Here is a 17225-nt window from a genome sequence, read left to right on the forward strand (position 1 = left end):
GATCAGACCCAGCAGATGGAAAGCTACTCTGTCAAAGGATATCTTAAAAATAGGTATCTTATTTTGGGGGCTGGAGAGGCGGCTCAGTGGTTAAGAACACCAGCTGTTACTCCGAAGGACCTAGGTTCAATTCCCAGCACCCACATGGCAGCTCACAACTGTCTATAACTCGATTCTGTGACTCTAGTTTCAAGATATTTGAACAGAGCCAAGTGGTTGTGGTGCACACCTTTAATCCCAGCACTCAAGAGGCAGAGGCAGGTGGATCTCTTAGTTTGAGGCTAGCCTGGTCTACAGAGTGAGTTCCAGGACAGCCAGGGCTACACAGAGAAACCATGTCTCAAAAAACAAAACAAAATACACACACACACACACACACACACACACACACACACGCACGCACGCACGCACGCACGCACGCGCGCACGCACACACAGAGACAGAGACAGAGATCTGAATGGACACTGGCACTGCACATACAGACAAACCTCTATCCACATAAAATCATCAAGTCTTGTTAATAATGATTTATTTTGCCGGGTGGTAGAGGTGCATGCCTTTAATCCCAGCACTTGGAAGGCCAAGGCAGGCAGATTTCTGGTCACAGAGTGAGTTCCAGGACAGCCAGGGCTACAGAGAAACCTCATCTCCAAAAAACCATAATAATAATAATAATAATAATAATAATAATAATAATAATTTATTTTATGTGTTTGTGTATCACCATGTGTATGTCCTCAGAGGCCAGAAGCAGGACCTCCTGCAGTGGTAAGCTGCATGATGTGGGTTCTAGGAATCAAATTCTGGTCCTCTGGAAGGCCACCTTTCCAGCTCCATGGCAAAGGATTTCTATTTATTTATTTTGTCAGAACAAAGATGCGTTATGAGCGAAGAATAAGAGCCAAGTGTGGTGGTTCATGCCTCTGGTACATTCACTTACGTGGCTGAGGCCAGTGTGGGGTACATAGAGAGGCAGAAGCACAGGTTCTGATCCACACCTGCTGGACGGAGATTTTTATCCTGGGCAGCTGGTTGTGTGACCTCAGGAAGTCCACACACCCTCTCTGAAGGAAGCTTCAGGAAGCTTCCCTGCTTCCCCACTGCCGCACTGTGTGACTGACAGGGTTAACACAGGTAGAGCTGAACCAGGACCAGGCCTGTGGTAAGTGACACGTGAGCGCCTGCCTGTGTTTGATGGGATGTGGGTCTGTGTTCCAGATTACTGTGTCCTTAAAACTCTTCATGTCACTTCAGCCTCCGACACCTCCCCGGCTGTCACCTGCAAACCCACCATTTGAGACTTACTTTCTCAGTGTCCCCTCTAAGCTTCCAAGTCTCCCGTCCCACCAGGAGAGGATCCAGAACTCTAGAACTGTAGCTCACATGGCCCCTGGCAAGGCTAAGACCAGCAAGACTAGCATCAATAGTGGCTGAGCCTCGGAGGCTCTGGAGTGGCATCCGCAGGTGTCAGAGGGATTTTCTGCCATGGTTCTCTGAATCCAGTCTACATAAGCTGGCACCCGAGTGTAGACACCAGGCCTGTATGGCCGAGCACAGCCAAATCCCCAGCTGGTGATCCCAACCTGGATCCAGGAACTATTGATGACACAGACCAGTGGTCCCCCAGAGTCACCCTGAGGGAGAAGGAGGAGAGTCCGGTCAAAAAAAAAACTTTATAAAAACACTCTCTGCCAAGGTCACAGAGGCTGAGTGAGTGCCCTGGTCTTCCTCGAGTCCCTGGGATGTGGGGCATGGATATGACTGTGAGGCAGGGATGCCAGGGAGGGAAGCAAGGGGCTCCTGTCACCTGGCAAGCGTCTCTCTGGCCCTCTGCAAAGCCTGCACAGAGCATGTCTGCCTGGATGAGTCGCTTCCCTGACAGGCTGCTCTCTGGGATGTGGTACATCTTCTCACACTCCTCTGAGTCCAAGAGAGGCACGGCTAACTCCTGGAGGACACTCGACAGGTCTGTACCGGAGAAAGGCCTGGCCTGAGTACACCCAGACCCACTGGAACCCCTCCTACCACGCAGACAGCACGGACCTCCCGCCATTTTTCTGTTCTCTAGTCCCTCCCATGTCCCAAAGCCAGGAAACGGAGTCTGGGAGCAGAGTCCAAGTCCAGTTTGGCCCATGAGTTGTGCCAGCTTCCATAATCTCATGGCTGCTAGGCCCCAGCTTACCCATTTCTGCAGTAGGCAGAATCCTGGACCCTGGATGGAGTTTCCCAAATCTGCCATGAATGGGCACCGTGGCCAAGGCAAAGCTCACAATTTGGAAGTACATCCCCTAGTCAAGCCTTCCCATGGGCAGGAGTAGGGACTGGGGATAGACATATTCCCTCACCTCTTTCTTGGGTGGACCCCCAGCCTGTTACCCAGCATAGAGTCCCGGGGGTGAGAGGCGCTTGGGCTTCTGGGAGGCAGACAGCAGTGAACTGAGAGGACTTCAGAGGAGTGTTCAGCTGTACCAACGCGATATCTCCACTAGACGTGTCTTCCCAGAGGTAGCTGGGGTACACAAAGATGCTCCTCACAGCCGCCAAGGTTATGGGGGTCTCCAGAAGGGAGAGTGTCAGTCCTCCGACCTTCACACTGTAGAAGCTGGGATTCTGAGACCTAGGGAGAGATAACCCCAGCCTGTTGAGGCGTCTGCTGGAGAGGGACAAGGTAAGGAGAAGGGCAGCCACTCTGCACCCCTACTCCACTTACCTACGGAAGCAGTGGGCAGCTGTGAGCACCCACCCTGGGTGGATGAGGGAGCCCCCACATATGTGGCCCTCTCCAGCTATCCACAGGCTGACCTGCCAAGGCCACTGTCCTTCCTGAGCATCTTGGCCACCCACGATCTTCCCAGCATCTCTGGAACGGCCACACACTGCAGAAGGACCTTCTCAGAAAGCCTGTCCCACCTGGGACCCACCATTTCCAACATCTCCTTCCATCCCCTGCCCTGGACTCTTCCCTGGGACAGTTAGGGCCGATCATTACCTGTGGGCAACACGTCCCCTCGTCCTCCTAGAAAACAAGAGAAAGTTTCTCAGTGGGCTCTGGTTAATGCAAGACACTCACACTGAGAACAAGCGACTGAGTGCTCGGCCCTAAATGGGACATCCGTCTCTACAGGAACACCCTCCCAAGCTCCAGACCGTCTCAGAAGAGCAGGCAGGAGGAAGGAAAGCTGTAGGGTGAGGAAGAGTACTGGGAAATGCTGTCTTCTGGACATGCTGCGGCTGAGGCAGCCCCTCCCAGCAGCTGTAGTAACCTGCATAGGACCTGCCCAAGAGCAGGCAGTCAACACTCCCAAGGCCACTCCAGCTGAAGGACTCAGCTGACGGCTGATAGGTGAGGGAGAGTAATTTTTCTTTGGGGGGGTGTGGCCACTGGTAGGTGGCCTGTGCTCCTGTGGATGACCCCACACCCATGCCCACATGGACAGCAGTGTCTGGACTCGGTGTGGACAACCAAAGAAGAAGAGGGGCGGGGGGAGGGGGGGGAAGGGAGGGATGATGATGGTGGGTTAGAAGAGTTCCGTATTGGAGAGTGTCCAGGGGAACTGAAGAGAGGAGGATAAGAGACGGATATGATCAAGATAAATTACGAACACATGAAACTCTCATCAAACTTTTAAAAAAGAAAACAAGAGAAGAGGTCTGGGGTCAGCATTCCATCCTCAAAGTCATCACCCCCATGAGACCCGACTCAGGGACGTCGCCCCACTCAGGAATAGCCACCCAGCCCCTTTGGTTCTCTCTCCTCCTGCCTCCCTCACAGGGTCAATGGACACATGGGTTTTCGCCTCCTACTTTGAGCCCTCTCCTGGTTGTCCAGGGAGAGCAGCTGAGGATCATAAGGAAGCAGGATGGTGGAGGAAGAGTCCTGAGGCCATCCTGGGGGAAAGGAGTCAGGGATGGCTGAAGAACGAACACTCCTTACCTGGTAGCAGCAGCAGCAGCAGAAGGATGCACCTTGCCCAGGACTTCATGGCTCCTCTCCAGTCCTCAGCACAGTGGGGTCAGAGTCCTTGGCTCACTCTAGGGGAGTGATTTCAGAGTTTAGAGGGAATCAACCTGGAAGCTAATTACCTGACCAGGCCTGCCCATTCAGGCTCCCGTCCTGCAGTCTCGGGGATGTGGTTTGGTAAAAGCCAAGGAACTCGTGGCTCATCGGGAGCCAGAGGCGATAGGAGCTGTGTCCGTGCACCTGTGCGGTTAGCATAGGGAAGTCTCACCTATCCTCAGGAGGGTTGGGGGACCCCCACTGCCCACTTTGTTTAGGAAACCCAGGACTCTGCCTACGGCTGCCAGCAGATGCCAGCCCTCTCTGCCCCTCACTGGACTCAGAGATGAGCCAAGAACACCTAACTCGGGACTCCCCTCTCACCACGGTAGCTCATGGCCCTCTCTTGGCCAACCCTATTTAAGAAGTAGGAACCCCTGGGAGGCCTGGTTGGTCACTATGGAAACAAATGTAGCCAGGGTTTGCCCTCCAGTCCAGGAAGTATCAACTCAGAAATACTTGCTGTTTTCCAGGAAGTTAATTCCTGCGCTGCTATGGATATTTCAAATCTCCTTCCCCAATTCTACAGACAAAAGTGACACTCAGGTCAGTCTCCAACCTTGCTGAGGACACTGGCATGCCCTTGGTGCCTCACAAGGTCACAAGCCAGGGTTCCAATGAACCCTCAGTGGGATTTGACTAGTACAGGGATCCTACATCTCCATTTCTGAGATGTCTTTTGCTTTGACAGCCCTCCTGTGGCGCTGGCCTCTTAATCCTGATGGCCACGGAGTCTCCTGGCCTCCAGTTTTCCCAAACTTCCAGGGCAAACTTGGCCTGGCCTCATCTCAGATACAGGGACAGGCAGCTTTAGCATCTCAGGCTCATGCCCACTGGCTTCTCAGATCTCAGAATTCTACTCCACGGGGCCCTTATGCATCTATCTCTAAATGTCAACAGTTCCCAGATCTCCCTAGTCTCTTAGCTGTAGTTAACTTCCCAAACATTTAAAATCTTTTTGCCTTTTCAGGTATCTAGTGAACTTTAGACTAAGCTGATTTTCCTTGCATAAAATTCATTGTTCATGTAACACAGGGTTTCGGTGACCTTATGGCCCCTGCTAGACACACCTGGGTTTGAAGTGTAGGGCTGTGTCCTACTTTTCTACATTTGTTCCTAAGTTCTTACCTCTGAGCCTTACGCACTCACTCATCTGTGAAATGAATGCTTCCCCCAGGAGCCCAAAGATGGTAACCTCATTTTGAGTCTCAGTACAGGAAATGATGTCAAGTGATGAAATATATTGAATAAAATATGAAACAATGAGTTCCTAATGATGCTACAAAAAAAAGACCTGATTTGTCTTTCTTGTACCATGTTAGGAAAATAACTCATTATGTTGAAGATAGTCAAATAATAAAGAGCATTGGATCCTGTGGAAGAATTCTGTCTATCAAGTGAATGAGGCACATTAACATGCTGCAATCTAATGAATTCCTTGATCAAAGCCACAAACTTCAGCAAGTGCTCTCATGACCTCACGTGTTAGCCACATTTCATCACTGGGACAAAATGCCAGAGCAAATCAACTCAAAGAGGAAAGAGTTCTTGTAGGAGACCTGGAGATCTCTATGCTCACAGGTACGCACTAGGGGAAGCTGCAATGTTAAGCTCACAGATTGGTTCCTTCCAGGGAAGGAATGAAGTCCCTGGTGTCCACCCAGAAGGCTGGGAGTGGCTGTGCTCTCTAGTCTGGTGACCTCTGCTCTATCTTAAGGTCAGAGACTTTTCCTGAACTGGACCCTCCCCCAGACCCTTAGCATATATTTGTTTTTCTCAGTCATTCTGCAGAACCTATATTTATGGACTTTACAAAGGGGTGGGGTTTGTTTTTTTTGTTTGTTTGCTGTCTTTTGGAGACAGGGTCTCACTATGTAGCTCTAGCTGACCTGGAACTTATTATGTAGACCAGGCTGGCCTCAAAATCACAGAGATCTCCTTGCCTCTGCCTCCCAAGTGCTGGGATTAAATATGTACCTTACCATGTCCAGTTTACAAAGAGTTTCAATGTAGTGTTAATCCCACTGGCTGAGACTAAGGCACTACCACAATATTTTAGCCAAATTTGAAACAAGCTTTATTAATACAGGCCAGAACAATGGACACTGACCAGGTCCATACCTGGGATTCCCAGAGTATAGCCATGAATTACGTTAGTCAGCTGCTTGTAAAAGCAAACCCAAGCCGAGTGGTGGTGGCACACATCTTTAATCCCAGCACTCGGTGTTGGTTAAACAACAGCACTCATGGCTGGCCGCTGCCGGAAGTGGCCATGCCGACAGAGGAGAGAGTGCCGGTTGGTGGAAGAATCACAACCATAGTTACCTTTCTAGAGCTTTATTGGGAAAGAGGGGGGGGGAGAGAGAGAGAGAGAGAGACAGAGACAGAGACAGAGACAGAGACAGAGAGACAGAGAGAGACAGAGAGAGACAGAGAGAGACAGAGAGACAGAGAGAGAGAAACAGAGAGAGAGAAACAGAGAGAGAGAAACAGAGAGACTGCGTGGAGGGAAGAGAACGGAAGGAGAGAATGCAGAAAGAGAGAGTGTGGAAAGAGAGAGCACATAGAGGGCACTCCTGCTTTTTAGGCTGGTACGCCATCGCAGGCTGGTGACAAAATTAGGGACATAATCCTTACATCCGGGAGGCAGAGGGAGGTGGATCTTTGTGAGTTTGAGGCCAGCCTGGTCTTCAGAGCGAGTTCCAGGACAGGCTCCAAAGCTACACAGAGAAACCCTGTCTGGGAAAAAAAAAAAAAAAAAAAAAAAAAAAAAAAAAAAAGCAAAACCCACAAAGCTATAATACTTCCTGCCTTGGTCCAATTGGGCCAAGTATACATCTTGATGTACTTCCTGCGTGTGAACCTCCCATCTACATGTGATTATCACATGTAGATGAGACAACCAACCTTTATAGAAATGATATGTGGCTTGTTATCTTACAAGAACAGCCCCTAGCATTTTAGGAAGTTATCTGCCCTTGGGCAAGTGGGGCTCACAGGTTTATATTTCCTTGGGCAAGTGAGACTTAGAGATAAGAGGCATTTTTGTTTTATAGACGTCTTAAGCACATAATGTAAACCTAAAACAACCTTAGCCCTCACAGTAACCACGTCTGCTCTGTATCTCACTTTGTTCCTCAGGGAGATTTATGTATGCTTTGTCATACACATGGAATTGAATTAGTTATCAGCAGAAAAGTTTTCACCAAATTGTTCTGTACTTAAATATGCCTAAAATAAACCAGACAGTGGTACACGCCTTTATTCCCAACACTCGGGAGGCAAAGGCAGGCGGATCTCTGTGAATTTGAGGCCAACCCAAGTCTACAGAGCAAGTTCCAGGACAGCCAGGGCTACACAGAGAAACCCTGTCTTAAAAAAACAAACAAACAAGCCTAAAATAAACTACTTGGGGTCAGAATCTCAAAGTCTGAACCAACACCAGCTACTGAGTTGTGTTGAACTGAACTGACTTCTTGCTTCCCGTGGATCATCTCTCTGCAGGCCTGGGAAGGTCACAGAGGACACCCTCAAGCTCTAAATCCAGGGCTCCAGGAAGTTGGCTCCACTGTACTCAGCCTGTGCAGACAGAGCATCCTGGTAGAAGGGTGTGTCAGAAGCAAGCTTCTCTCAGTGAGTAAGAGTGTTTGCCATGCAAACATGAGCACCTTAGTTGTGGGTATAACGATACAGCTCTCGAGAGGCCTTGGTGGGTTTTGGACCAAGGACCAGGCCCTGAGGCCTGGATGAGACATGCCAGGCGGGCACAGCAGACAGTGCAAAGTTACATGGCAGACACAATATCCATGTGGCGAGTTATTTGGGGGAGGGTAGAGAGAATGGAGGGAAGGAGAAAGGGGAGAGAGAGAGAGAGAGAGAAAGAGAGAGAGAGAGAGCACGCTACCTCTGGCAAGGTGGGTTTAAACGTAAGATGACATCAGGACCTAGGCGGGTCTCCAAGGGGTGGGTCAGAATACTAACAGGAGGTCTCACACAAGTGTCTGTAACCACAGTGTGCCCCTCCCTGCTGGAAGATGGAGACAGAGGCGTCTTCAGAAGCATAAGTCTGTAAGCCTGGCCTACCCAGTGGGAAGAGACCGTCTCAAAAAGGACAGGCCAGAACCAACCCACAAAAGTTGACCTCTGATCTCAACAGGAGTGTCATAGTGGCACACATGTGCCTATACCTCCCACAACACACACACACACACACACACACACACACACACACACACACACACACACACACAGCCGGGCATGTGGGAAATGAAGATGAAAGGGTCTCTAGGGTTTGTTGCCAGCCTAGCTTCGGGTTTAGTGAGAGACCCTGTTTTACCTGTGTGCACACGCGCCTTCTCCCTCTTTAAAAAAAGAAAAAAGAAGAAGAAAAGGCTATGGACCTTTTCATTCTGTTTGTCCATTTTACAGATAAAAATGAACAGCAAAATCCTAAAGATGCAGAGTAAGGACTGGGGATGTAGCTCAATTAGCAGGGTGTTTGCCCGGGTTCGGATTCTACGCCACATGAACTCGTGGTGGCCATGCAAGCTTGCAGTCTCAGCGTCTGGGAGGAAGAGACAGGAGGACTAGGAGTTTAATGTCATTTGCCACACAGAGAATTCGAGGCCCGCCCAAACAATAAATAAAGCGTGACTTAAAAAAACAACCAAACAAAAATCCTCAGAGTGGAAACAGCCAGTCTCTGAGTCACGGTCAAAGGGAAATGTGAGGTAAGGCACAAGAAACGGCCAGGTGTTTGTTTCGAAACTGAAGTGAACTCGTGACGTCGGCTCCTCCAAGGTTTGCAAGTGGAGACTTTTTGTCCCTAGGGAGGGGGTAGTCCCTATTCCTTCCCAGCAGTCAACAGCCCATGGAGCTCATGCCTTTCCTGCCTCCCCCGGAACCCTAACTCACAGCTGCCCCACCAGAGTCCTGAGACTCCAAGTTATGCCCTTTTTACGTCAACAGTTTCTGAGCACCAATCGATAAAGCAACCAGTCCCACAGGAGGGACGGGGGGACACCGGGCAGGTCTGGCCGTGAATGAGTAGAGCAAGAGAAGAATTGAAATGACATCTGATCCAAAGCTATGAACATACAGGTCAGCTGGGCTGAGGGTGCTGCTCTGAATAATGAGAGGGGCAGGCTTTTATTAGTTTGGGGGATGGGTAGATTCTTGTAATTCTCTGCTGGCCAAGGCACAATGTCAAAAGATGTCTTCCTTCTTGTGGGAGGCACAGGTCAATTGGAAGAATGGTCAGCTCATTCGAGAATCTGCTGAGCTCCTCTTGCTGCTGGTGCCATGGTCCTGTACAAACATCCTGGCCCTGTGGTTCAGCTAGGCCTGATGACAGGTCAGAAGCAGCTGAATGATTACACACAAGGGTGGGGTAGAAAACACACGCTAGCCCCGACATGCAGCAGGCCAAGTTCACCGTGTGTCACAGCCTTGGACAAACATTCCTCCAATGATCCACACATCCACACAGACTCAAAGGTTTAGGCTGGGAAGGGGGAAGACACAATGTGGAGGCAGAGATGTCACCATCAGATCTCTGAAAACCAAAGCGAAGTCAGTGCTTTCAGGAAAAAATGGATTCAGGTCAATGAGAAGGAAGCAAAGCAACCGTTACCATAAGCCGTCCGCCACAGGCGTGCGGTCTCCACAGCAAAGCTAGTGGGAGGCTGGCAACGGGATTCCTCGCTTGTGACTTGTCACTTTCTTTTTAAATAAGGTTTGAGACAGGAACTCATACCTAGGCTGGCCTCAAACTTGCTGTGTAGCTCAGGCTGGCCTTGAACGTTAGTCCTCCCGTCTCCACAGCCTGAGTATGGGGGTACAGGCATGTTCTGCCACACCTGGCTCGGAAGGAGAAGAGGTTTTAAGGTTGATGTAGGGCAAGTGAAGCTAATGGGTTTGGGGATCACTTTTCCCTTGGTAACTAACACTAAGTTGATGTGTTTCTAGGGGGCCTTTTATGGGTGGGTTTTTTTTATTGCAAGCACACAGAGACCAGACATTGACCAAAATAATGAAACCAAACTAAAAGAATAGCTTTGTGGGCTGAGCATGCAATGTACTCACAGGTTCATGTTTCACTAGCTCTGTGTGTGTGTGTGTGTGTGTGTGTGTGTGTGTGTATGTGTGTGTGTGTGTGTGTTGTGTCTGTGTATGTTTGTGTGTGGTGTGTATGTTTGTGTGTTGTGTCTGTGTGTATGTTTGTGTGTTGTGTCTGTGTGTATGTTTGTGTGTTGTGTCTGTGTGTTTGTGTGTATGGGGGTATGTTTGTGTGTCTGTGTGTATGTATGTTGTCTGTATGCATGTTTGTGTGTCTGTGTGTATGTCTGTGTGTGTCTGGGTGTATGTTTGTGTGTCTAGTGTCTATGTGTATGTTTGTGTGTTATGTCTGTGTGTTTGTGTATCTGTGTGTATGTTTGTGTGTCTGTATGTATGTTTGTGTGTTGTGTCTGTGTGTGTGTCTGTATGTATGTTTGTGTGTCTGTGTGTATGTTTGTATGTTGTCTGTGTGCATGTTTGTGTGTTGTGTCTATATTTGTGTGTTCGTTCCTGAGCACACATATGCCACAGTGTACACTGGAGGACAGAGAACATCAGATGTCACTTGAACCTTGTGGGTCCCAGGGATCTAACTCAGGTCAGCAGATGCCTTTAGCTGGTGATTCTCCCCACTCAGCTCTAGAATCCCTAGGAGGTGAGGCTTAGATGGAGGAAGAGGGTCACAAGGGGTGGGTCCTGGGGAGTGCACTGTCCTTGACTCCTTCTCAGCTTCATGGCGAGTCTGGGTTACATGGTCCTGCTACCATGATCTCTGCCGTGAAACTTGGAAACTATGAACCGTATCAAGTACTTCTTCCCTTAAGGTGCTTCTGTCTGGTGTATTGTCGTGGTGAACAAGAAAGGGAACCGGCACAGAAGGGTCCCCAGTTCCCACCAGGAACCCACTCCTCCCTGGGTATCTGGACCTGGCCTAGGACACTCTTCTGATCCCTGGAGAAGGTAGGGAGGTCTCAGTAGAGAATGAACTTCTGCTAATGAGAGAAAGTGAGGTTCAACTGAGAAATGAGAAAAAAGGAGAGAGAGAGAGAGAGAGAGAGAGAGAGAGAGAGAGAGAGAGAGAGAGGCAAGCCACATGATCTGCCAAACAAACAAACATGCCATAGCAACCACCGATAACTAACAACACCGCTAACATTTATAACCATGCAAGGACATTTTTGGGGATACCAATTACAACAAAATGAAAAGATAAAAACTGAACCCCATCAAGCTAAGACTAGTTCTTCAGAAAGACAGTCAGGGCTGGCGACAGCTCCGTAGGTGAGGTGCGTGCTGCCTGAGTTAGAGCAGCAGGACGCACAAGAGAGGACAGACTGCAGCGAGTGGTCCTCTGACTTCCTGTGTCTGCCGTAACTCATGCCTCATTACCCCAACACACAAAATCAACATATGCTTGTGAATTTTAAAGAGCTATTTTTTAAAGGTTTATTTATTTATTTATTATACAGTGTCCTGTTTACGTGTATGCCTGCAGGCCAAAAGAGGGAGCGAGATCTCATTATAGTTGGTTGTGAGCCACCATGTGGTTGCAAGGAATTGAACTCAGGGCCTCTGGAAGAACAGCCAGTGCTCTTAACTTCTGAGCCATCTCTCCAGCCCCCTAAAAAACTATTTTTTTATGGCGAGTGCACTGTCCTTGACTCCTTCCTGTCATGTCATCTCAGGCATGGTGGTGCACGCCTTTAACCCCAGCACTCAGGAGACACAGGCAGGTGTATCTCTGTGAGTTCTAGACCAGTCAAAAGCTACATGGTAAAACCATATCTTAAAACAAACAAACAAACAAAAATCACCATACCACCATTACCACCAAACAAACAAAACAAGGAATCTGGAACATGTTAAATAGTAATAAATGTTCTGAGAGAAAGAGAAAGCAGGGAAGAAGTGAGGCGGTGGGCTCAGGGTGAGGTGGTGAGATTGGGAGCTACACTGTTAGAAATATCAGTGACCTGTGATCAGGAGTAGGAAGTGAGGAAGTGGACCACAGGTCATGGAGGGAGGAGAAGCTATGAGTGCAAAGGCCCAGAGGCAAGGGCTTGCCTATTGTGTGGAAAATAGGTAGGAAGCCATGGGGCAGCAGTGAGGTGGTGGTCAGGAGAGAGGCGGGTCAGGGGTCATGCAATAATAGGGGACAGACCACCAAAGTCTATTAAACCAGAAGTAGACTTTATTCCAGAAAAGAAAGGAAGGAAGGAAGGAAGGAAGGAAGGAAGGAAGGAAGGAAGGAAGGAAGGAAGAAAGAAAGAAAGAAAGAAAGAAAGAAAGAAAGAAAGAAAGAAAGAAAGAAAGAAAGAAAGAAAGAAAGAAAGAAAGAAAGAAAGAACAGAAAATCACCACAGGGCACAAAAGCTTGTCGGCTAGCTGAGACCACAGCCAATGTTCAGGATTCTGAGGCTGTGGTGAAGGCGTGGGTTCCAAGCCCCTTTTTATAGGAAAGTGAGCACCAGGCAAGGAATGCATGCTAGGAGTCACGTAGAAACATCTATTAAAAGTTAACTTTGGTCCAGGCAGTCGTTGGCTATAAGGGGCAAGGGGGTTAAAAGTTAACCCCTGTCTGTTGACAGAGGAGCTGGCTGTAAGCAGAGAGCCATTGTTAGAAGTTTTTTGTTATTTTTTTTCACTGCTGTACAGTTTAATCTTTTTTTAAAAAAAAAAAAAAAAAAGAGCTTTTCACGTCTGCTGCATGGCATTCTCAGCAGTAAGGCAGTAAGGGCAGTGTATACGTTAGTCCTGAACCAACTGTCCTAATTCTGCACTATTTTAGAGTTCTCAGCAGGATCCCACCCTTGATGCAGGCAGAAAGTGCAGAGGCATTTGAACGGCTCGTTTTCTTCATTTCTATTTCCATTATGACTTCTTAGTTTCTTTTCAATCCACATAAATCTTTTCATCCTTGCTACAGGATCTTTCTGCACAGTCAGTAGTGTGTGGAGTCTTCTCCTGGGAAAGGCACTTTGGACCTCTCTCAAGATCTTTTCACTATTGTTCTCCACCAGTCTCAACTTCGCTGGGGGGTGGCGAGAAAAGAGAATGGAAGAACTAGATGGGTGAGAACTTGAGAGGAACAAACTGAGATGGGGAAGAACTAGATTGAAGGGCTAGAAGAGAGGACTAAAGGAATGAGATGAAAGATGAGGAAGAGTCAGATGAGAGAGAAGAAGACGGAGAGGAGCTGATAGGGGAAAGAACTAAATAGATGAGAACCTAGAAGGGACAGAACTAGATGAAGGAATTAAGATAGGACCTAGAGGGGACAGTAGATAAATATAGAGAAATCAAGAAAGAAAGGAGCTAGACATGAGAGCAGAATAGAAGCTGTGTAGAGAGAGAACTATCACAGAATTAATAAAGTGTATGAACTAGGAGTCTCGTGTACATAGATTAATTTCTTTTCATTAAAGATTAATTATCAGCTGGTTGTAGATTCTTCCCGGACCCTGGGAGGGGACTGTCAAGGGGCTGGACCCCCATAGTCCCCGATACAAAGGAAACTCCATTTCCCCAAATTCTGGTGGTTAAGCAGAAGCCAGCACTCCTCAGGAACTGGAGAAGCCAGTTGCACTCTACCAAAAGGAGCCATTTTTGGTATGATGGGACAAATGACTACCTCTTAGCATACCAAAGCACATGGTGGCTCCAGGCTCCCTCAGCATCTCAAGTACCTGTTACACATTTCAGAGTCCAGGCTAGCATCCAAGCTCTTCTCACCTCTGAAAGAATGATAAGTGGTGCTGATGGCGGTGCTGGTTACCACACGAAAAGGTCACGAGGCACGGCCACAACTACCTAGTAGCAGAGCTTTATTAGGAGGAAGAGGGGTCGGGGAGAAGAACCAGGCCTGAGGGAGATGGAACAGAACAGAGAGAGAGAGGGTGGGGTCTGCGTCCGGCTTTTTAAGGGTTCCTGGTGAACATGCACAGGCTGACTTACAGAGCTACACCACGCATGCACTGATTGGATGATCATGCCGTGCACACCAGCCCACATTGATGATGTAAGTCGCAAGCCCTTTGCTTAACTCCTGAACTGCGCATGTGTGGTCATGCAGCTGGAGTGAGGGCAGAATTCTAACAACCTCCTCCTCTACCTGTAAGGATTCTGTCCTTAATTATGTCACCATCCTGCAACGGCATCCCAGCCTAAAAAGCGGTGGGCCCTCCCTCCCTCCCTCCCTCCCTCCCTCTCTCTCTCTCTCTCTCTCTCTCTCTCTCTCTCTCTCTCTCTCCCCCCTTCCAATAAAGCTCTAAGAGGTAACCATGGCTCTTGATTCTTCTGATCAGCACTCTCCTCCGCTGGCATGGCTGCCGCCAGTGGCCACCAGCCATGAGCAGCGCGGTTTAACCAACACTACCCTCAACTCCCCCAGCTCATTGGCTTCCCTCCTCCAGCTACTCATTCTCCTTATAACCCTGCTATGTCTTTGTCTTCATCTCTCACTCCACCCCACCCCATTCTGCTCCTACTTCTCTCCTGGCCATGTTCAGTCCTAGTGTGGACGACATGGTAACCATTGCTACTTGAAAAGTTCCAGCATTTCAACTTTGCGGATCACAATTCTCCAACACCCTTTTACTTTTGTTTTTAAAGATTCTACTATGTGTTATGGAAGTTCCCTTTTGCCTTTTCCTTTGGGAAATTTTGTGTGGGCTTTGAAGGGTGAAAATGTATCAAATGGCAGCCTCTCTAAACAAAAATATTTTTTTTGGAAAAAAATCCCTGCCATTGTGAAACCGTATATTGTGATAACTCTACCCACACAAGTTAACACCAAGCTGCTAGAAATTTTAGATAAGTAACATATGCATAATAAAATAAGGTATACTTGATAATCATGATTTATAAATTCCTAAAGTCTCATGTTCAAGTAATATTTGTCTAGCTTTGTCTTTGCTCACTTTAAGCTTTAGCTATATGGATAAACTAAGACAAATAAAATGCTGCAATATTCTATAATGGAATGTCCGGTCACCCTGAGAAAGTCCTTTTGCCAAGGTCAGATGTTTAGACAGAAGTCCTCATTCCCTCAGGGGCTTGAAGAAAGTTCCTGCTTGCTACAAAGGGAGTCATTCTCCTCTGGCCAGAGGAACTTGTGGCCCTTCCATTAACACATGACTGTGGTGCCTCCTAACTTGTCAAGGTCAATGCTAACTTCCTCAGTCTCTGATCACAAGCCACACCTCAGCTCCCTGCCTGCTTCCTCCCACTTAATCTTTTGTGCAATTACCCAGGATAAAATGTGTGTCCTTTTCTCACTAAAACTGCAGACATCCCCACTCACCCTCAGATCGTATCAGTCTCCTCCTTCCCTTTGCCGACTCCACACCTCCTCTTTGGGACCTGAACCCCCTGGAGATGGTCTTCAGAACAGTCTACTGTTCTCTCTCTGCTCTGGACTCTTGCAGATGCCTCTGGCTGTTCTCTGTCTCCTCGTTAATCATGTCTTGGAGCGGTCATGCTGATGGTTCATACACCAACAACTGGGGGTAGCTAAGGAAAGGAAGGCAGAGTCCAGGGAGCTCCCCAGGGTAAAGGCTGCATCCAACTGTATCATCTCACCCATGGCTTTGGAGTCTGTTCGCACGCAGCCGCTGGATTGTTGGATTAGTCACTTTCTGCTTTGTGGCAAATTACCTGGTCAAAGAAATTCAAGGCAGAAAGGGCGTATCTTCTGTCCTGGTTTGAGGGTGAAGGGTCTAGGAATATAGAAATATAAAATTGTAAACCTAAAAACATAAATAAATAAAAGCTGACAGTCATCAGCTCTAAAGGTTAACTTCTAACAATGGCTCTCTGCTTATAGCTAACTCCTCTGTCAACAGACAGGGGTTAACTTTTACCCCCCTTGCCCATTATAGCCAACAGCTGCCTGGACCAAAGTTAACTTTTAATAGATGTTTCTACGTGACTCCAACCATGCACCTCATGCCTGATGCTTTCTTTCCCCCTTACTATAAAAAGGGGGCAGAACCGTTGCCACAGCCTCAGGATCCCAAAAACTGGCTGTGGTCTCAGCTAGCTGATAAGCTTTTGTGTCCCGAGGTGATATTTTTTGTTTGTTTGGTTGGTTGGTTGGTTGGTTGGTTTTTTCAAGACAGGGTTTCTCTGTAGCTTTGGAGCCTGTCCTGGAACTCACTCTGTAGACCAGGCTGGTTTTGAACTCACAGAGATCTGCCTGGCTCTGCCTCCCAAGTGCTGGGATTAAAGGTGTGCACCACCACCACCTGGCGATATTTTTTTATTATTATTTTTCTTTTGAATAAAGTTTGCTTCTGGTTTAATAGACTTTGGTGGTCTGTCCCCCATTATTGTGTGACCCCAGACCCAACAAGGTTACAGTCCATCTTGGTGGAGGGAGTCATTACGGGGGCACTTGAAGCAGCTGGTCACATCGTAAAGAGCACAAAGCAATAAATGTCAAGTGCTCAGCTCACTTGCTCCATTATACCGTCCAGGAGCCCAAGCCAGGTAGACTAGTGCCACCCACAACAGGCAGGCCTTCCCACCTCATTCCCCCAGACGCATGCTCAGCAGCCCATCTCCCGGGTGATTCTAGAGTTCACCAAATTCACAGTTGAGATTAACGTTACAGATGTCAACTTGTAGCCTCATGGTCATAAGGTGATGGCTGACATTTAGGCACTGAGAGGATGACAGGGTGGCAGCCATCTTAGAGAAGGGGCAGACAGGGGGCAGCAGGCCCTGGACAAATTATTCTTAAAAAACCAGCAGAGGATGCGCTGCCCTTCCGCCTCTAGACCCAGACAATTAGGAGTTACACAAAAATGAGTTCCAGATACTTCCTGCCATAACCTAAAGGATGTGATATAGCCTAACTGGCAAAATAAACAAAGCACCAGATATGTCCTGTGAGATGTTTTCTACTGTTATAGACTGTATACTATAGCGGTCAGAGGGATGTCTAAACGTGGTGATTTTATTTGTCCTTTAACAAATAAAGCTTGCCTGGGGATCAGAGGAAAAAGCCAGCCACTATATTAAACATAGAGGTCAGGCGGTGGTAGCACACACCTTTAATCCTAGCATTCAGAAGGCAGAGATTCATCCGGACCTCTATGAGTTCAAGAAC

At 48.1% G+C, this 17225-nt stretch overlaps 1 protein-coding gene across 4 annotated transcripts; it reads right to left on the reverse strand.

The window, feature by feature from the left end:
* Positions 1-512: 512 nt before the first annotated feature.
* LOC102909486 (serine protease 30-like) lies at positions 513-15895 on the reverse strand. Of its 4 annotated transcripts, none has more exons than XM_076577988.1 (7): positions 15770-15895; positions 3935-4032; positions 2990-3016; positions 2711-2876; positions 2346-2617; positions 1808-1968; positions 513-1634 (listed from the first exon to the last, which is right to left on the reverse strand). In XM_076577988.1, exons 2-7 carry the CDS (start codon positions 3981-3983, stop codon positions 1380-1382), a joined length of 930 nt encoding a protein of 309 aa, XP_076434103.1. In that variant the 5' UTR covers positions 3984-4032; positions 15770-15895; the 3' UTR covers positions 513-1379. The 4 variants fall into 4 exon arrangements, with proteins under 4 accessions (XP_076434103.1, XP_076434101.1, XP_076434102.1 ...); XM_076577986.1 differs by lacking the exon at positions 15770-15895 and adding an exon at positions 15417-15757; XM_076577987.1 differs by lacking the exon at positions 15770-15895 and adding an exon at positions 4230-4413.
* Positions 15896-17225: the final 1330 nt, after the last annotated feature.

Source organism: Peromyscus maniculatus, chromosome 8 (assembly GCF_049852395.1).
Source record: "Peromyscus maniculatus bairdii isolate BWxNUB_F1_BW_parent chromosome 8, HU_Pman_BW_mat_3.1, whole genome shotgun sequence".
Classification (NCBI taxonomy): Eukaryota; Metazoa; Chordata; class Mammalia; order Rodentia; family Cricetidae; genus Peromyscus; species Peromyscus maniculatus.

What these genes read in the sequence shown, in the direction of transcription:
- LOC102909486 (XM_076577988.1), bottom strand. Translation starts at nt 3,983, where the DNA reads ATGAAGTCCTGGGCAAGGTGCATCCTTCTGCTGCTGCTGCTGCTACCA. An exon ending in AGGGGACGTGTTGCCCACAG is followed by an intron (nt 2,877 to 2,989) that starts GTAATGATCGGC and finishes GTCCTTCTGCAG; the next exon opens with TGTGTGGCCGTTCCAGAGAT. An exon ending in GCCAGAGAGACGCTTGCCAG is followed by an intron (nt 1,635 to 1,807) that starts GTGACAGGAGCC and finishes CTTCTCCCTCAG; the next exon opens with GGTGACTCTGGGGGACCACT.